Source organism: Cygnus atratus, chromosome 7, assembly GCF_013377495.2.
Source record: "Cygnus atratus isolate AKBS03 ecotype Queensland, Australia chromosome 7, CAtr_DNAZoo_HiC_assembly, whole genome shotgun sequence".
Classification (NCBI taxonomy): Eukaryota; Metazoa; Chordata; class Aves; order Anseriformes; family Anatidae; genus Cygnus; species Cygnus atratus.
In genome coordinates, this window is record NC_066368.1 from 4,817,918 (window position 1) to 4,839,322 (window position 21,405).

General features: G+C 43.9%; 1 protein-coding gene across 1 annotated transcript in view; it reads right to left on the bottom strand.

Moving 5' to 3' along the window:
- Nucleotides 1-21,405, bottom strand: part of LOC118248514 (deleted in malignant brain tumors 1 protein-like) — a 106,624-nt gene that overhangs the window by 58,461 nt on the left and 26,758 nt on the right. Inside the window, 12 exon segments of the mRNA XM_050711951.1 lie at nucleotides 879-1,190; nucleotides 2,127-2,438; nucleotides 10,589-10,866; nucleotides 12,754-13,142; nucleotides 13,724-13,896; nucleotides 14,516-14,724; nucleotides 14,931-15,084; nucleotides 15,907-15,951; nucleotides 16,210-16,575; nucleotides 17,844-17,885; nucleotides 18,015-18,326; nucleotides 20,014-20,379. Of these exon segments, the coding sequence (XP_050567908.1) occupies nucleotides 879-1,190; nucleotides 2,127-2,438; nucleotides 10,589-10,866; nucleotides 12,754-13,142; nucleotides 13,724-13,896; nucleotides 14,516-14,724; nucleotides 14,931-15,084; nucleotides 15,907-15,951; nucleotides 16,210-16,575; nucleotides 17,844-17,885; nucleotides 18,015-18,326; nucleotides 20,014-20,379 (2,958 nt within the window).

Below are 21,405 nucleotides of genomic sequence, written 5' to 3' on the forward strand. Positions count from 1 at the left end.
TCCTTTCTGCAGTTCTGGTTCTGGAAGGGGTTATGACAGTCAACATGGAAACACCTTCCTGTACAGACAGCGTCCCCTCAGACTGCAATAAGCACTCCAGGCAGCTGGGCAGAGTAGGAGATATTATATCTCTTGCTCTGCCTATGAGAGTGGCTGCAAAAAGCATTCATGTTCCTGCCAGCATGAGTGCATTCTTATGTTAAACAAACAGATAATCCTAACAGCTTCCTCATAGGAAGGTGGGCATGGGTTCTGAATTTAGTTCCTACAGCACATGACATGCAAAGGAAACCCCCTCCCCACCACCACCATTTTATGTTCCTGCACAGCATCACATCCCAGTGCAGCACACCCCTGGATGGGCTCTTGGGCACATTCACATCCATACTGATTTCTGATGTGAGTGGTCAAGCTCTACATCTGAATTCTGCTTTCCAATGCAAAAATAGCAGCCTGGATATCATAACACCTCTAATAAAGGCAAAAATTACTGATTCCACACCACCTCACTGATAAACTACCTGCTAGTATAAATACAAATGCGGAACTTTTCAATTAAAACAGAATTGTTTTGGAAAATGGTTTACGAGCACTGTATAGAAATCATGACCTAAACAAAGCATACTTCACACAAGCAATTAATGTCAATAGAATAGCACTGTGCATGTACAAATAAAAAAGATTCAAAGAACCACAGGAGAGCATTACCTTCTGTAGGCGCAGGGGTGGTTGTGGCAGCTGTGAGAGTGGAGGAAGAAGAGCCACAAGTGAGATGTAATGCTCTGGAGAAGGGGCCCTGGGGCACAGAGTACCACAATGGGGATTCGGGGCTGGAGGGGACAGAAGGCCGGGAGCTCCACGTGGAGCCGCTTCCCTACCTTCACAGATGACACCGGCATCCTCGCTGTGGACGCAGTTGTGCACGCCCCAGCCATTGTGCCCGCAGAGCAGCAGGGAGGCCTCGTTCCCATGGCACCACACATTGTCCAGGAGGATGTGGCCGCTGCCGGTGCCGAAGCGAGCGCTGCCCGGGGCGGCCGTGGCGGGGCCGCAGCCCAGCTGGCGACACACCACCTGCGCCTCACCCAGGTCCCAGAAGTCGTCGCACACCGTCCCCCAGCTGCGCCCGTCCCACACCTCCACGCGGCCCTCGCAGCCGTGCCGGCCGTCAGCCAGACGCAGGTGGGCACCTGGGACACAGCACAGTGAAGGCGGTCACTGCATGTCCTGCCTCCCCCACCCACCAGCCCGAACTACCATCTTGTTCCCATGCTCTGCTCACATCCTCCCTGCAGACCCTCCTGTGCCATCAGGTGTGGGAAGGGTGATCAGGGCTCAGTGAGTGACCCTGGGTGGGTTACCTGTTGTGCTCGTCGCTGGTGTGGAGGTGATCTCTGTCAACCAGACTGCTGTGGAGGGCACTGGCTCTGTGGAGGTCCCTTCTGGGAATACAGAGGTCGTTGTCAATGCAGCAGTTGTCTCCAGCATAGGGGTCGACAAGGCGGTGCTTGTCTCCACTTGTGTGGTCTCTGGTGGTGTGGAGGTGATCTCTGACAACATGGTTGTTGGCACTGAGGTGGTCATCCCTACCATGGAGGATATTGGTGTTGTAGATGTCCTTTCTGTGAGTACAAAACAAAAACACGACCCACATGAGGACTGTGTTTGTGCAATGGGTATGGAATGGGTATGGAATGGGACCCAGTTCCTAGGGAATGAAGTGAAGTTGGGAGAAATTACTTTTTTGGCATACTCCGTTTTGATAGGTCAATGGAGATAATGGAGGAGGGTAACAGCCAGTTTAAAATTGTTCTTGAAAGTGTTATTTACAGATGGTGACACCGGGGAAAAGTACTGTTTGGCACCTGCTCCAAATCACAGACACCATTGGCCAGGTGAGGCTGGCAGCTCTGCTCTACAGGCTCCTCCTAGCTACAGATGCCAAGTAGAAAATAAATGTCACTTAAAATGTAAGGAACACAGCATGCATGCAGCAAACAGAGATATCACAGCAAGCTTTTTGTTATCTCGGGAGGAGGACATCTGCATATCCCTATGCTGACACTTGTATATTGGGTGCAATTTGTAGAAAAAGTATTTGGAAAACAAAAAAAAAGTGACAGCACCTGAACAGACAACACCAGCATCTTCGTGGTGGTTGCAGTTGTGTCTCCTCCATCCGCTGTGATTACAATGCCACAGGGCAGGCTCATTTCCCTGGCACCGCAGATCGTCCAGCAGGATGCTGCCTGAGCCTTGGCCAAAATAAGCACTGCCTGGAGCTGAGATGGCCCGGCCACATCCCAGCTGCCTGCACACAACCTGGGCATCGGAAAGGTCCCAGAGATCATCACACACAGTCCCCCACTGTTCTTCATAATAAAGCTCAACACGACCTTCGCATCTGTGCCTTCCATTCACCAGTCGGAGACCAGTTCCTTTGGGAAAGAGGGAATTGAGCACAGAGTCAGACAAATTAGATGGAAGTGAACTTAAGAAGTTCCATCCTCCTGCCCCAGGCTACCACCATTCCTAGGAGGTGTTTGTCTACCCTAGTATTAAACGCCTGTGAGGACAGAGATGATACAGGGAGAGACCCCACTTTTTTTTCTTCCTCTCTGCCAGATCTCCAAATCAGCTGCACATATTCCTATGATATTTCATGCAAGATTTCGACAGGAAACTTAGACAGATGGCTAAGCACAAACTGTTTCAGCAAGAAAGGAACATTTTTGACAGGAAAAACACAGCAGGAGAGGAAACGAAAGAAAATGAATTTCACTATCAGAATGAAATGTAGGTAAAACTCTGTTAAGAAAAATAGCACTGAAATTTTTCACATAACAAAATACATGTAGTTTAGGAACATATATCATGTTTAGGTGTTTCCTTTTTTTACATTGCAATCTAAATGCTTTATGGTAAAGAACAAGGAGATGTAGCCATTTGCTTTGAATCCTACAGGAATTTAGGAAGCACAGCACAGTTTTCTGCCCCCAGCCTGTGTCTTACCAGAAGTGTGCATGTATAGCAATTCTGCATGATGTAGAGAGCCTTTGCTGACCTGGAGGCAAGGGGCAAAGGGAGAGCAAGGGGAGCAAGGGACAGCAAGATGCAGCTTGGACATCCAAGACCACTTTTTCCTAAACCTGTGCACATGGGACTGCTAAATAAATGCACATGGGGTGCTGTATAAAAATTACCAGGCAGGTAATTTGACATTGTACAGTACCAAAGTCTAAAATTAAGGACATCAGTGTGCTACTTTGTTTAAATGATGTCAAAATAAGACCAAATGAATCCTTCAGAAAAAGAACTAGAGAACTTTTGAGAAAACAATAGCCATTATTACCTTTTCTCCCTGGTTTATGCGATTTAATTGGGATTTGTCTTCCTGTAAAATTTTTTAAGAGAATTTTAAAAACCTAAGGTCCACACATCGCAAACAAATCCTGTAGTTTTTAAGAGTAATCTTACCATCTTACCATCTTACTGCTAAGTGTTCAAAAGACTAGACAATGAACTCAATGGGATTATAAAAAATTCATTAGGAATCCACTGGCTTTTACTTTCCTAAATACCTATAAAATTGTATTAGAGTTACAAATAAAGAAATGCTCAATAACCTTGCATGAGTACACCTGATATCTGCTGTTACAATGCATTCATTCAGATAAAACCCATCTGCTTTTCAGTTTGATTTAGCTTTTTCATAATTTAGACATTCTTCATGAACTGTGTGAAAATACCAATTTTAAAGATTCATTTTTGGTGAAGAAGTTTATTAAAGACTTTACCTCCAAGTCTAAGTAAGTCACCATAAAAATGTCGGTGTAACTTAAGATCTACAGTATTTACACTTTGGAAATCAAAATATGCATGCTGCATATGTCATGCTTTGCTTGTCTGCCAAATAGATATTTAGCTTGTTATTAAACTCTGAATAAGTCATCCAAAGCAAAAGAATTCTGTGGAGTTACCAGCTCCAGGATTCTTCACTGCATCTAATTCATTGTCAAGACAGTATCCAAACCAAATATTTCCCTATTTGTATGCATTTAACTGCCAGTTCAAAGCGAGAAGCTACAAATCTGCCCCTTGACTTATATCGGAATTGTTTCTTCGAGTATTTACTTGAAGATGCACATTTTTAAACTATACTTGTAGGATTTTTGAGAATTGGAACAGCAAACCTGGAAAAAAAATTAACTTACTGTGCCCAGGGAACAGAGGCAGGGGCTGGGAAATGAAGCCAAAGCAGAGAGAAGGACTACAACAGCAAGAGTAGGATGGCAAGCAGAGGACAGATGAGGAAAACTGGATGAGGTGGATGATGGCAACATAAATAACATAATGATGCTTAAATAGGTAGTTAGAAAAATTATCTGCAGTTATTCTAGGATTTACATTTACTTAGCTCAAAGCCATCTAAGTCACTTAGGAGATAGAAACTATCATGTAAGAAAAAAGACAATGACAAAAAGAAAGTTGAATGAAAATCATTTCATGTCTTTGATTATTTTTATCTGTCACTCATTTATCCACAGTGATAGATTATGAAAATTAACCTCTTATTATATTTCACTAAACTGTATGTCAAAGAAGATTCAAATAATGCAAGCAATATTTTATCCGTAGCATATGTACACGTACATATACTCTGGAATAATTATACATTTTAGTGAAAAACAAATTTGTTCTTCCATAATTCTTAGATCAAATTTCTGTAACTGGAAGAATCACTCATATGTAACATAGTCATAGACATAATTCTAGCAAGGATTCAAGACACTAAGACAAGAACTATCCCTCAATTAAATGTTTTAAATCATTCTTATCATTTACACTGATTAAGCACAGTTTCATTCTACTAAAACTGTTAATTTCTCATTTGATTTCACCTTTAATCTTTTGCCCAAACTGGTACCAGCATGAATGCCAGTTCTATCTATGGAATCAACAGTCTTTATATTTTATTTTCTATGTGCCCTGGAACAAGTCTAAGTGCTTTACCTGATCTGGCCTCCAGAACTTCTGGGCCAAAAAAGAGTAGGCACATCAATATCATAATGGTACCCATCTTATCAAGAGTTGTTGATAGAAAGGATCATCAGAATTTATACTCTATTTCTGAAGGGGAGTGGCTTTATCGATCTCTTTTTCTACAGGAGGACGATAAAATAATCACGGTACTATGATCTGAAACAAAAATATGTTTGATTTGTTATTCAATATTTTGTAACATCCTGGTTTCTGCATTAAGATAATATCTCAAGAGTAACATTTTCCACTGCCTGGAAGGAAATATTTATGCTACCATAGGTGTTACAATCATCTCATTGTACAAACAAAATGAGCTCTTATCCAAAGATACCTTTTTGGCTGATGAATCTCATATTTTTCTTCTATGGGGAGATTTCTTGGCAGGTCCACGGAAGGTAGTGGGAGCTTAAAATTGAAACGGGCTTCCTCCAGCAAAGTAGTTAGAGGGCTTCATAACTTGGTTCCAGCTAGTAAGACAACCTTCCTGGAGAGCCATGAATGTCTTACAGCTTTGGCATACTGCAAATATGGTAAGAAAACACCATGTTCAAGCATGACTGGGGGTCTCTGAACATAACCCATGAGAACAGTGGCTGTTGCTGAACGTAACATGATGACCAAGAGACACCTAATCAAGATAGTTTGGTCCTATCAAAATTGCTAGCTGCACCACAACATCAATGCTTCTGTCATGGGCAATGGATCCAACAAGAGGGTTAAGGTAGCAGGTGGCTGCAGCCTCTTGGTGCCACTGGAAGGGAGCCACCGGCAATCTCTAGAACCCCTACAGAGGCAACATGGTGGAGACATGGAGAAAGGAGAGGGGGCAATTAGTGGTCACAGGCTGAGCTACCAGTCCAGGACATGGGGAAAGAGAGTTGATGCAAGGAGAAACAGACCTCAGAGAGGTGTGAAACCTTGCTTGCTAGTTTACATGCTTGGGAACCTCATCCATAAGCAGAGAGGATCTCATGCCATAGTGTGCGATACATACTTTACCATACTATGTGGGCAACTTGCTCCAGACAATTAGAGATACTGAGCCAAGCTTTATAAGCAAATCTTTGAGACATCTGAAGAACCTTGCTGCTGAAGTGAACATGTGCAGCCCCAATATGAACCTATTCCTTTCTGACATTTTAAGTTCAAGTCAAAACTCATGCGCTGTTCACTGTGAAGCTTAGATGGCAAGAAACTGTCAAGAGAATCAGGATCAGCAGATAACTTTTTGTGAAAATTAGGCAGAAAAATCAGTGGATTCTATGCATATTTAGGTAAATTACGTAGGTTGCAACTTAAATCTGTTCTAAATTTTCCTCTTATCTTTTGAACCATTAAATGAAAAAAAATGATTCAGATCTAAGAATTTCTGTTAATATATTCCTTGTTTAATTTTGCACAGAGACAATTACTTCTCTGTTGTTCTTTGCAGAATGAATCCAACGCTTTTCCATAGCATAAAATAATGCTTATTTCTCACTCATGATTCTCTTGCCAGTGTGGCTACTTTCCTGTTTGATTGTGTTCTAACTATTTTAAAATAAAAGGCTGATGACCATCCTAAGATTGCAGAGCCAAAATATTGTTCTTCATCTTGATTCTTACTTCTACAGCCACCATGGCTTGGATGGCATTACCAGGAGTCAAAATCTGTGGCACAATTCTTGTCATATACAAATTTATTGCATCCAGGGGCAGTCATCAAGGAAGAAGACTGAAGTCCAGGAGCCCAACAGAATGACTGAGAAGATCTTTCCACAAAGGCCAGCGTTATTGGAATGGAAGAAGGAAGTGCAAAACACAAGAGGCCAAATATAATGTTGGAAGCCTTGAAAGCAAACATAAACGAAGGGTAAATATATTTCTTCTTTATCCAAACAACCACATTCGTACATTAATGAGGAAATGTACCCAAGACTTTGTATTCACTATTCATATTCTTCTGGTTTTGACAACTTGGCAAGAAGCAGAAAAAATACAGTATATTGGCTGACCAACCAAACACTGCAATCGGTGAAGCAAGAATAAGTGATGGATAGCAATTCTTCTCCAAACTCTTGTAATAACTGAAAAGGCAGGGGAGGAAGGGGAGCAGACAAATGATTCCCTGATGGTTCAAATGGAAAAAATACCCACGTAGCCGTCCAGGTAAAGGAACAACACGGACTACTTATTTACCAGTACATTCTTCACTAATTAATCCTTTGCTACAAATGTCAAAGATCTACATATTTCGAGAGATCTTAATTATCAAACCATCTGCACAGTAGGTATAGATAAACGTAGTGTTCATATTAAATTGAATTAATTAATGCAAATACCATACAAAGCATGTTTTCATCCTTCCCATTGGGTAGATAGGTCTCTTATAATAATGCATATTTTCTCTGTAGGACCTGTAGGACTTTTCTAGCAGCTTGAAATGTTTTTTCAGCACATTAGTCTGTGAAAGAAGATCCATTAAGCTTTGAAAACAGTTCTGCTGCCTATTTCTGCAGGAGACTTCTGCAGACATACTAACTTTTGTGAGGTTCAGATGAAAACCATTGAAAGGACATAGAATATTAATCAGCTTTCATTCATGACTACCCAAAAACCATCTACAATGGAATGAGGGTATCCACAGACTTCTGCACAAAGGAACAACAGTCTGAATGCTTGAGTTATGATCCAATGAGGTGGCTTAGTCTTATTTATTGGGTTTATTGATGGCCTCTTGGGCTCTTTTGCCTGTATCACATGAAAAATGTCATTACAAATCCATTTGCATTTGTTTAATGGTGAGGAGGCAAGCAGATCAAAACCATCTACAGGTAAGAGTCAAATAAACTGGATTTACCACTAGAAAAGCTTCTGAATGTGGTAGGACAAGAGGTGGGAGGGAAGGTTCTTCGCAGAGGGGCCTTTCACCAAGCACATTTACTTTAGAACATGACCTTTTTTTTTCTCACCAATTCCAGTTTTCTTGAACTCTGCATTATTGACAATGTTTGTGGATTACAGAAGGTGAGGGGAGGTAAGGAGAATGATTCTGAGACACCAAATGGTTGAGTAGTTTAGCAGTGTTTTCTGCAGGAACATTTAATATGGAAACCACAGAACTTGGTATTTCTTCCTTGTATTCTGGTATAATTCTCATATATCCACATCTGGAAACTCTGGCACAGGCATAGCATGGGAAGACTCAGTTCTGAACAGTACAGGCATGTTACAGATGGGAGGCATCAACACCCTAGGCCTAGGATCTTTCTGCTAGTCTGATCACAAAGGTACTCTGGGACTGCGAAATAGAAAAAGTGCCATTAGGCTATGCCCTGAAAATGGCGGAGTAGCACAACTGCAGCTGCAAGGCCATAAAGAGAGCTGGTGCAGGAGAGAAAACAACATATTTGGGAAGAACAGAGGGGAAGGTCCTCTTCTAGCGAGGCAGAAAACTCCAAGACCAGGAAAGGGTCTGCTATGCTGAGCACCTCCAAGTCTGGGTAATCTCTAGGCTGCACAACAGGACTAGATGAAAGGTAATACAGCTTCCTGGATTGCTCTGCCCTTCAAATGTAGCTGTAAGTAGAGGAGGGGAGGATGTTCCTCAGTCCTTGCTCCTCATGTGCAGGCAATAAAATTCCTTTCCATTCTCTGTGGGCAATGCCAATCCCACCTTGTAAAGTCCCTTTTCCACAGCATGGAGGGGTGGGAAGATGCCTACCTTGGGTCACCTAGAAAAGGCAGTTTACAGGAAGAAATAATACAGGCTGAAATGATTATAATACAGGCTGAAATGAGCACTGAGCTGCCCACATCCTCCACATCAGGACACGATGTAACGCTGGAGTATAGGTCACTACTTGGTCTCTGGCCCACCCCAAGCATAGTACATTATGTTGTTCCCAACAAATATTCCTCTTTCACAGCTCACAAGAAAATAAGAATGTCTAAAGAGGTGCATTTCTCAATCAAACACCAGTGACCTTTCCACCATAGTAAGTGAGTTCTTCCAAACAGGTTTTTCCTTTATTATCGTTTTCATTTTGTTTTCACGTGGGGATAGGAGACCAGTGACACTTCCTTATGGCAACTTACGTACACGCTCTCTTCCACCCACCACTACAGATTTAGAAATGCGTAAGAACGAGAGCACGTATCATTGCTTGGCAAATTCACTTTGTCAGAAATCATGTTCTTCAATCTGAAAATGTTTTAGCTGGGAGCTCAAACACATAGGAAAAGCATTTGCAAATACACAAAATATTGCTCTAAAAATGTTTTCTCTTTTGTTTTTATTAATTACACATTTACATAACAGGTTTGATCATATTCATCCTCTATACAAAGGCTCAGAAATGGTCTACATTTTCTCAGAGAAACACCTAAATGTGAAGAACCGTGTACCTCAAAACAAGGAAGGTTGTACTGGAGCAATTTCTTATGTGCAAAGTGTGTATTTTTGCTTATGGCTGATTACAGAGATATTTTTACCCAAAATAAATATTTTTCTTGGATTACTCTCCAGAGTATCTCATATCAGTAAAACACTACCATATGCTTTATATGCATATAAGCACGGCAAAAGAAATCACTTCTTCCTTCTCAAGCCACCCAAATCAGTTTCCTGAGACAGACTTTCAAAGTAGGAGCTCAGTTGAGATGTGCTGAAATGTTCAAATTGCACCCTCCACCTGCAGATGTTTGGTCACCTCTCACATTATCTGGTACGGGGTGGGTTCCTGCAGTTTGTGCTTCAGAAGAAATCCTCCCACGGTGAGGATGGCAGCTGCCAGCACCACGGCGGTCACAGCCAGAGGAACGTGAGAGCTAGCAGCAGGCGCTAAGCTCTCAGACTCCCCTCTCTCCTGGATATTAGAGGCCAGATCTGTGCACATGAGAGCAAATAAAGTGGCTTTGGCAAATAGAGTGGATTTGTTTACTGAGCTGGTTAATCTCAAAGTTAGTGAGGCAAAGAGAAATTGATATAAAATGTTGCAATGTGGATCTGATCAGAAAACAAATTGCTTTATCACACACTGTTTAACAAATGATCCTGTGGCCGTACCAAACAAGTAAAGATTACGGCAAGAAATTATAAAGGAACTAAGAATTTATAATGATTACACTTTAAGACCATAAGATGCTATTTCCTGACAGTAGAAACACCAGCTATAGGACACTGGAAAACATTTTCAAGGGGACCTATAGATTGTTCACTAATAAATAAGAGATATGCAAATCAGGCAGGGACAGCATTGAAAATCTAATACAGATCCTGCAGGTAGATGGGTTACATCTCATTTCTCTTCCAAAACTTAATCAATTGCCATTTGACACATGCAGAATAAATAGTTGATCTAAGATAAAAAGGAAATAGTCTGTAAACTTTATAAAACAATTTTATATCCATTATTTAAAAAATAAAATAAATCGCCCATAATAATTATAGCAGAGCTGTGAATAAACCAGCAAAGGCATATTTCAGAACTAGATTTCTGAACTGATATGTAAATGCACAACAACATAGAGAGTCCTGCATTAAATACAAGTGGAAGTTATTTACCAATACCAGCATTTCTGTTCTCAGTGGGAGCCTCCTGAAGCTGAATAGGTCCAACAATAACACTCATTTTTTCCTGCGAAGATCCTGCATTCCTCTTGAACCTGTTAACACAGCCCTGATAGCAGCGGGAAGAATAGTCATTTTGCCTGCACACCACCAGCTCACACTGCAGGAAGACTGACGGGTATCGTCCAACAAATGAAAATGCATTAAAGGTAAAACGACTGACACTTCTGTATGGTGAATAGTAAGAAGAGTAGGTAGGATCTTTGACACACCTAGAGAGAGATATGAAAGTAACAGATTAGTTGTCTTAACTAGAAACACTATTACACTATCTCTGTGCAATATGCTTCAGGTTCAGATATAAAACCAGAAGGTAAGAGTATAAGGGAACTCAAAAGGATTTTTAACAAAAGTATGTTTTTAGCAAGAGAAAATAAAAGGCAAAAACATGTAACAGTGCCAGTGATTTCAATCAAAATATATACATTTCATAACTCAACAAAGTTCTTGTAAACATGAATAGCTGAAAAATAACTTGTAGTTCTGCTGTCTTCTGTGTTTAAGGTACAGGTGAGGACCTGTTCTGCATTTGCTAACAGGGTTACCTGCAGGTTGTTGCAGAAGCAGAAAGGGCCTATTTCTACCCTGGAAGAACAAAACTTATTCTGATACACATCATCATAGGCAAGCAATAGGCTCTCTAGTCCTTCGGTGTTTGTAGAGTACTGTGCTCAACACCTGTCCCAACCGTATCTTGCTCAACACTTGTTCCAACACTTGACAGATGTCAAATATTTCCACATTTCACAGAGCAAGTTGCTATGTTAACTTTCTTGTCATGGAGTTTCTCCTTCTATCAGTGACTAGCCTTTGCAATTACCCAAACTAGATCTTGGTCATGCCAGATAAATTTAACAACCGTGAAATGATGCACCCACAGCTGTCACCCCAGAATATTTCAAAGTCGTCATTAATTACTTTTTTATCTCCAAAAATATTTCACTGCTCATTTGCCTAATAAAGACCTTACAGTCCTCACGGTTTATTTTAGACTGCAATGATATCCCAACACCCATATTTATAGATGGATATTATTGATTTAACATTCAGTCAATACATTTCCATTTGACACAGTTCTATAATACATGAATAAAAAATAACTGGAAAAAGATCAGAATCTATTTGCTCCACCTCCTGTGAGAGTGTCCTGCTCACAAAGCTTAATGAATATGTATTTTTACAAAAAAGAAAAAAGAAAAATCAAAAGAAATCCCAACAAGATGAAAACCTTTCTCAGATTCACATAACGTGTGAAAAGGAAGCCATTCACTTGGCAGGCAATAGACACTGGGACATTTAAGCCTGATACATGCTGTAACCTTCCAGCCTAGTGGTAGGTTACTACACTCCTACCTTGCTAAGGTTACCAATATCAACACCCTCCCAGGAGGCAGAAAGATTCAAATCCTACCTAGCACAGGAGGGAAATAAATTAGCATAGGCCTTTCCTTCCTAGAAGAAAATGGGACTCCAAGAGTCACACTTTTATGCTTCTATCTCTTTGTCTGTTTTGCGTTCCTTACAAGACACCACAACTGTTTTATCAAAAGTCACATTTTGTAGCAAATCAAGCAAAATGTCCTAGATGTTTGGAATAGCAAGAAAAGTCTAAGGAATTTGCTTTCTTTTTGAATAGACTATGTTGTGTTCTTGTTATCATTATCTAGTTATCATTAACAATATTTGAATAACATTGTTGCAAAACAGCATAATAGAAGGCTCCTGAGAACCTTCCAATACCTAAAGGGACCTACTGGAAAGCTGGGGAGGGACTTTTTGTCAGGGAATACAATGATAGGACAAGGGGTAATGGCTTTAAACTAAAAGAGGGTATATTTAGATTAGATATAAGGAGGAAATTCTTCACTCATCTATGTCAGAAACAAGTTCAGACCTGAGTGCTTTACTGCAAATTCTGAATAGAATTTCAATTGTCATATTTAATTTTATTCAGGCTTTGCCAGAAAGTCTTTCTTAGAAGTGCATTTGTATTGAGAATTGCAACCAATGTACACTGGCACTAAATTACCTCTTTCATAAGTGAAGCACTTTAAGAACTGTGTACACAGATTTAAAATAATTCCTAAGAAAGTTCTTACCCACTTCTGATTAATTCATATTTCAGTGTTGTAAAATTATTAGGATCAGGTGATGCCACGCATGTATCCACGAACAACACCAGATTTGTGTCAGAGCTGTAAAGAGAAGCTTGAAGGAACAAATTCTGATTCAGGTCAACATAGTAAGGAAAGTCATGCACTGGCCACAGGAACGATGAGGAATTGTAGAATGTCAGGTTCACATTGTATCTACTGTATTGGGTTTCAGTGACATTAACAACGTCATCAGCAATGTACATTACTTGCACCCAGGTGTTCTGGAGCATTTTGCAGTTAATGTGCAACTGAAGGTCCTTTTGCCTCTTGATGATGGAACCAGAAACAGACGCTTTTATCACATTGGAATAGGTGATCGTTTCATTGTCGCCCTGTTCAACACATTAGATAAGTGCAAAATTAATACATGTAGTCATGTTCACACTGTGTAGTATAAACTTCTGTATGTGCCAGGTCCTCGTATTATTCAGAAAGAACATGCCACAGAATCACATAATCACAGAATGGTTGAGGTTGGAAGGGACCTCTGGAGATCATCTAGTCCAACCCACCTGCTCAGGCAGGGTCACCTAAAGCACATTGCACAGGATCACTCCACAACCTCTCTGGGCAACCTCTTTCAGTGCTCTGTCACTCTCACAGTGAAGATGTTTTTCCTCATACGTCATACACAAAAACACAAAGCATCCTGGATGGGATTGTTCACTCAACTCTACCCTACATTTTCTTCTCTAGAACATCGCTCTGAAATAGATACAGAGACTACCTAATACTTGGGAAGGACAAGTAGGAATGTTTAACAGACCTTAGCCTCCCAAAACACATGCTTCTTTTCTGTGTTTTGAATACCATTGGACCACAATGCCCCTTGTGATTTTTGACAGTTTTCCAAATGTCTACTAAATTTCTATGCCCAGACCTGGAGACCTCTCAAGAATACATCGACACCCACCTGTCTACGTGTACCACAGCTGTTGTATGGAATGTTGAATATAACCTGAGTAGATGTAACTGTTGGTCTACAAGAAGAATCAGACAAGCTGGTGCTCCACGCTGAGTAGCCCTGTGACTGGAGATAGCTTCTCTCTATAACTGCATGCATGTATGTTGGCAAGCACACAAGGGCTAGTGAAGAAAATATGAATTATTAGTGAATTCAGGTAATTGATAATGCTTATATGTTAAAACTTCACCAAATGCAAAAGCTACTACCATTTAGGGGAGAGAATTCATAAACCAGAACACTTATTTTTACACTTTACACTTAGATATGAATAGTCTCTGACAAACCTCAGCAGCTCAAGATCCAGTTTTGCCTTCATTGTTAGATAAATGCTTAATGGAGCTGATATGGTGTAGGTAATAGCTCTGCTTGGAAAAGTTGGAGTAGGAAAATTCCAGATAGCCTTTCTAACCAATATTTCCATGATTCTACGAAAATTTGTCCACAAGGATAAAAAAAAAAAAAGTGCAAGTAATGAGGTGATAAGAAGAAAGATAAGTTTAGACTGACCATCATAGAAAACATCTAAGGGCAACTAATTACATAATTGAAGGTCTTTTTTAAAGTAAAAAGCAATTATTGTCTGAAAGTGATCAGTCAATAACTAGTTATGAAATTCAAGAAGGAATATCATCTTTGTGGGAGTGGCTCGACAATGTTAACAAATACTTACCTGACAAATAAAATCAGGGTATAAAAGCCTTTTAGCAAAGAAAACATTATTAAGTGAAGGAAACTTACTGGTATTCTGATCTGCTGGAAAGGAGTGATATTCAGCATAAAACCCGCTACTTGAATATCTGGAGTCGCTGTGAAATCTGATGGTCATTAGGTTTGAGGATGATGTGTAGGCAACGTTATACCCAGAACAAATTCTTCGAAGCAGAGGAGAAGTATTGGGTGGCCCATCATAGATCTCAATATAGTCATTCTGGCATCCACCTTGCAACCTGAGGAAGCAACATGAATATAGGGTAAACACATTCGGTAAACTTCAGCTTTCAAGTGCTGAACAATAAAATAAGATACTGCATTCACACAATTTCCAGATAATATTTAAAATTCCTTTATAAGTATTGGAAACACACTTGGGAACTGTGCTTTCCATTGAGATTTGGGCCCTATTTAGTGCCCAAGCAACAAGAAATTTACTTACTGAATGCTTCTAAATGTGAGCATAATGCGGAAATTATTCATCACTTGTATTTCCCACAAACAATTTGCATTATCTGGATAATTTGAAGGATAAAAAGGACTCTGAATTGTTCCGGAGGATCTTGACAATAAGCCACCACAAAAATATTTTCTAGCTGAAAAAAAAAGAGATACAGATGTGATTCACATAGATTTGCCTATGAACAAATAAATATACATTTTATGTACCCAAGCCATAGCAACTGATGGTAAAGTCTCTAGAGAAACTGGATGGATATACTCTTCTAACTGAGACTACAAGGGTGATTTAATCAAAGAATTCTGACTCTTCTGTGCTACTTTGAAGTTGGTGGACTTAAGATATATATGTGTACAAGAGACAGAAAGAGACACTGGCCCAAATAATACAAGGTATAGAAAAGGTCAGAAACAAAATCAACAGAGGCTGAAATCTATCCCCAGAAGAAACTGAGTCATAGAGGAGCAGTGTGTAGGATGAAAGAAGAAAAAATAATTAATTATATGGAATAAATTAAAGAATGTAATTACTACAATTCCAGTCTATGCATTAGTGACTAAAACAAATCAAAATATATGCAGAGGAAAATAGGGAAAAATGCAAACAAACACAAAGTAATTAAAACTGGAGTAGGAACAGGGTTTGAGGTATTTATCCAACCACCAAACTGGGGTATTAAAAAGTGTAGTCCAAAATCACAAGGGAGGAATATTATCCCTGAAGAGATACATCTTGAGGAACAAAGCACAATCTCTTGTGAAGCTTTCCACTCTCCATGCCTGCAGGCAAGGCACACAACAGCCCCAGGGGCAGCACCATGCCCTGCCCTGGTGTGTGCGGCCTCCTGCCCATCCAAACCTGGCACAGGGCAGCATCAGGCCACCAAGCTGCTTGGGCTGCTAACCAGTGCTGCCCGAGAAGAATGCACAGAAAGGAGCCACAGGAGTTGCAGACGTACCTGGAGTTGTGGTGGGATATGGGCTCGTCGTGGAATTTATAGCTCCTGAGGAAGAAAGAGAAAGAAACAAGTGAGGGACTTTGGGAGGAAAGTGCATGACCAGGTTTGCTCCCGGCACTGGTGAATTTGCTGCTGCCCGGTCGCACCGGTGATGCAGAGCATGGGGGTCTCAGCACGGGCATCCAGCGTGGGGACAGAGCAAAACAGAAACAGGAAATGTGGCTCTGAACCTTCTCCACAACAGGCAAAGTAAGGGCAATTTATGAAAGCACACCAGGATTGATGGAGGAAAACCAACACTACCTGAGCAGACAACACCTGCGTCTTCATGGTGCCCACAGTTGTGGGAGCCCCAACCAGAGTTCCTGCACTCAAACAGGGAGGACTCATTCCCTGTGCACTGCACATCGTCCAGGTAAATACTGCCACTGCCTTGTCCAAAATAGGCATTTCCGAGTGCAGAAACAGCATAGCCGCATTCCAGCTGCCTGCACACAACTTGGGCATCATTGAGGTCCCAGCTGTCGTCACACACCGTGCCCCGGCTCCCATAGTGGTAGATCTCTATGCGCCCCTCACACCGGTTCCCGCCATTCACCAAGCTCAGAGAGACACCTGGGAAAGCAGGGGACAAGGAAAACATGGGAAAAGCTGCTGGCACACAGGCACCTTCCAGCCTGGCCTTGAACACTTCCAGGGATGGGCCATCCCCAACTTCTCCCGGCAACCTGTGCCAGGGCCTCACCACCCTCCGAGTGTAGAATTTCCTCCTTATATCTAATCTAAATCTACCCTCTAGTAGTTTAAAGCCATTACCCCTTCTAACACCTCTTCTACCCCCTGACAAAGAGTCCCTCCCCAGCTTTTCTGCAGCACCCTTTAGGTAGTGGAAGGCCACTATAAGGCCTCCCTGGAGCCTTCTCTTCTTCAGGCTGAACAACCCCAACTCCCTCAGCCTGTCTTCACAGGAGAGATTCTCCAGCCCCTTGATCATCTTAGTGGCCCCTCTCTAGACTAGTTCTTATACTTCGATATCCTTCTTGCACTGGGGTCCCACAGCTGAACACAGGACTCCAGGTGGGGGTCTCAGGAGAGCAGAGCAGAGCAGAGGAGAATCCCCACCCTCGCCCTGATGGCTGTACTGCTGCTGGTGCAGCCTATGGTATGGTTGGCTTTCTGGGCCGCAGGCACAGATTGCTGGCTCATGTTGAGCTTCTCATTAACCAGAAGCTCTTCTCCTCATGGCTGCTCTCAATCCGTGCCCCACCCAGCCTCTATTTGTGCTGGGTATTCCCTGATCCAGATACTTGGCCTTGTTGAACACCTGGAGGTTCGCACAGGCTGACCTCTCAAGCCTGCCCAGTTCCATCTGGATGGCATCCTTTTCCTCCAAGGTGTTGACCACACGACATAGCTTGGTGACATCAGCAAATATGCTGAGGGTGCACTCAATTTCACTGTCCACTTTCCCTTGGATCGGCTCTCCCATCCTTCTATTCTGTGACTCTGGTGCTTCTTTAAAAGGGATCGGGGGGGTTGGTGGATTCAAGCTCAACGCAAGCCAGCAATGGGCCCTGGTCGCCACCAGGGCCAGCCCTGACTTGGAGTGCACATAGCACCGCTGAGCTAGCTGGTCGGAAGGAGTGCTTGCCCCACTCTACTCAGCACAGCTGCAGCTGTACCTCAAGTCCTGTGCACAGTTCTGGGCTCCACGACAGAAGAAGGATATAAAAAGATTGCAGCCATTCCAATGGGGGGCCACAGCAGCCCCAGGGGCAGCACCATGCCCTGCCCCGGTGCGTGTGGCTACCAGCACCGCCCTCCTGCCCCTCCACAACAGGCACTGGGCAGCATCAGACCACCAAGCTGCTTGGGCTGCTAACCAGTGCCGCCCGAGAAGAATGCACAGGAAGGAGCCATGGGAGATGCAGACGTACCTGGAGTTGTGGTGGGACTTGGGCTCGTCGTGGTTATTGCAGCTGTAGAGGGAGAAAGAGAGATGCAAGTGAGGGACTTTGAACAAGTGAGTTCCAAGCCTTCTCCACATCAGGCACATAGGGGCAATCTATGAAAGCGTACTATGATTGATGGAGGAAAACCAACACTACCTGAGCAGACAACACCTGCGTCTTCATGGTGCCCACAGTTGTGGGAGCCCCAGCCAGAGTTCCTGCACTCAAACAGGGAGGACTCATTCCCTGTGCACTGCACGTCGTCCAGGTAAATACTGCCACTGCCTTGTCCAAAATAGGCATTTCCGAGTGCAGAAACAGCATAGCCGCATTCCAGCTGCCTGCACACAACTTGGGCATCATTGAGGTCCCAGCTGTCGTCACACACCGTGCCCCGGCTCCCATAGTGGTAGATCTCTATGCGCCCCTCACAACGGTTCCTGCCATTCACCAAGCTCAGAGAGACACCTGGGAAAGCAGGGGACAAGGAAAACGTGGGAAAAGCTGCTGGCACACAGGCACCTTCCCTCACGATTGCATTTCAACACCACACCACTTTCAGGCCACCAGGATTGTCACCCTCCACTCTATTAGACTGTGCCTTTTATAGAATCAGAGAATCACAGAATGGTTTGGGTTGGCAGGGACCCTAAAGACCATCTTGTTACAACTCCCACACCATGGCCAGGGAAACCTTTCACCAGACCCCAAAGCCCCATCCAGCCTGGCCTTGAACACTTCCAGGGATGGGCCATCCCCAACTTCTCCCGGCAACCTGTGCCAGGGCCTCACCACCCTCCGAGTGAAGAATTTCCTCTTTATATCTAATCTAAATCTACCCTCTCGTAGTTTAAAGCCATTACCCTTTCTAACACCTCTTCTACCCCCTGACAAAGAGTCCCTCCCCAGCTTTTCTGCAGCACCCTTTAGGTAGTGGAAGGCCACTATAAGGCCTCCCTGGAGCCTTCTCTTCTTCAGGCTGAACAACCCCAACTCCCTCAGCCTGTCTTCACAGGAGAGATTCTCCAGCCCCTTGATCATCTTAGTGGCCCCTCTCTAGACTAGTTCTTATACTTCGATATCCTTCTTGCACTGGGGTCCCACAGCTGAACACAGGACTCCAGGTGGGGGTCTCAGGAGAGCAGAGCAGAGCAGAGGAGAATCCCCACCCTCGCCCTGATGGCTGTACTGCTGCTGGTGCAGCCTATGGTATGGTTGGCTTTCTGGGCCGCAGGCACAGATTGCTGGCTCATGTTGAGCTTCTCATTAACCAGAAGCTCTTCTCCTCATGGCTGCTCTCAATCCGTGCCCCACCCAGCCTCTATTTGTGCTGGGTATTCCCTGATCCAGATACTTGGCCTTGTTGAACACCTGGAGGTTCGCACAGGCTGACCTCTCAAGCCTGCCCAGTTCCATCTGGATGGCATCCTTTTCCTCCAAGGTGTTGACCACACGACATAGCTTGGTGACATCAGCAAATATGCTGAGGGTGCACTCAATTTCACTGTCCACTTTCCCTTGGATCGGCTCTCCCATCCTTCTATTCTGTGACTCTGGTGCTTCTTTAAAAGGGATCGGGGGGGTTGGTGGATTCAAGCTCAACGCAAGCCAGCAATGGGCCCTGGTCGCCACCAGGGCCAGCCCTGACTTGGAGTGCACATAGCACCGCTGAGCTAGCTGGTCGGAAGGAGTGCTTGCCCCACTCTACTCAGCACAGCTGCAGCTGTACCTCAAGTCCTGTGCACAGTTCTGGGCTCCACGACAGAAGAAGGATATAAAAAGATTGCAGCCATTCCAATGGGGGGCCACAACAGCCCCAGGGGCAGCACCATGCCCTGCCCCGGTGCGTGTGGCTACCAGCACCGCCCTCCTGCCCCTCCACAACGGGCACTGGGCAGCATCAGACCACCAAGCTGCTTGGGCTGCTAACCAGTGCCGCCCGAGAAGAATGCACAGGAAGGAGCCATGGGAGATGCAGACGTACCTGGAGTTGTGGTGGGACTTGGGCTCGTCGTGGTTATTGCAGCTGTAGAGGGAGAAAGAGAGATGCAAGTGAGGGACTTTGAACAAGTGAGTTCCAAGCCTTCTCCACATCAGGCACATAGGGGCAATCTATGAAAGCGTACTATGATTGATGGAGGAAAACCAACACTACCTGAGCAGACAACACCTGCGTCTTCATGGTGCCCACAGTTGTGGGAGCCCCAGCCAGAGTTCCTGCACTCAAACAGGGAGGACTCATTCCCTGTGCACTGCACGTCGTCCAGGTAAATACTGCCACTGCCTTGTCCAAAATAGGCATTTCCGAGTGCAGAAACAGCATAGCCGCATTCCAGCTGCCTGCACACAACTTGGGCATCATTGAGGTCCCAGCTGTCGTCACACACCGTGCCCCGGCTCCCATAGTGGTAGATCTCTATGCGCCCCTCACAACGGTTCCTGCCATTCACCAAGCTCAGAGAGACACCTGGGAAAGCAGGGGACAAGGAAAACGTGGGAAAAGCTGCTGGCACACAGGCACCTTCCCTCACGATTGCATTTCAACACCACACCACTTTCAGGCCACCAGGATTGTCACCCTCCACTCTATTAGACTGTGCCTTTTATAGAATCAGAGAATCACAGAATGGTTTGGGTTGGCAGGGACCCTAAAGACCATCTTGTTACAACTCCCACACCATGGCCAGGGAAACCTTTCACCAGACCCCAAAGCCCCATCCAGCCTGGCCTTGAACACTTCCAGGGATGGGCCATCCCCAACTTCTCCCGGCAACCTGTGCCAGGGCCTCACCACCCTCCGAGTGAAGAATTTCCTCTTTATATCTAATCTAAATCTACCCTCTCGTAGTTTAAAGCCATTACCCTTTCTAACACCTCTTCTACCCCCTGACAAAGAGTCCCTCCCCAGCTTTTCTGCAGCACCCTTTAGGTAGTGGAAGGCCACTATAAGGCCTCCCTGGAGCCTTCTCTTCTTCAGGCTGAACAACCCCAACTCCCTCAGCCTGTCTTCACAGGAGAGATTCTCCAGCCCCTTGATCATCTTAGTGGCCCCTCTCTAGACTAGTTCTTATACTTCGATATCCTTCTTGCACTGGGGTCCCACAGCTGAACACAGGACTCCAGGTGGGGGTCTCAGGAGAGCAGAGCAGAGCAGAGGAGAATCCCCACCCTCGCCCTGATGGCTGTACTGCTGCTGGTGCAGCCTATGGTATGGTTGGCTTTCTGGGCCGCAGGCACAGATTGCTGGCTCATGTTGAGCTTCTCATTAACCAGAAGCTCTTCTCCTCATGGCTGCTCTCAATCCGTGCCCCACCCAGCCTCTATTTGTGCTGGGTATTCCCTGATCCAGATACTTGGCCTTGTTGAACACCTGGAGGTTCGCACAGGCTGACCTCTCAAGCCTGCCCAGTTCCATCTGGATGGCATCCTTTTCCTCCAAGGTGTTGACCACACGACATAGCTTGGTGACATCAGCAAATATGCTGAGGGTGCACTCAATTTCACTGTCCACTTTCCCTTGGATCGGCTCTCCCATCCTTCTATTCTG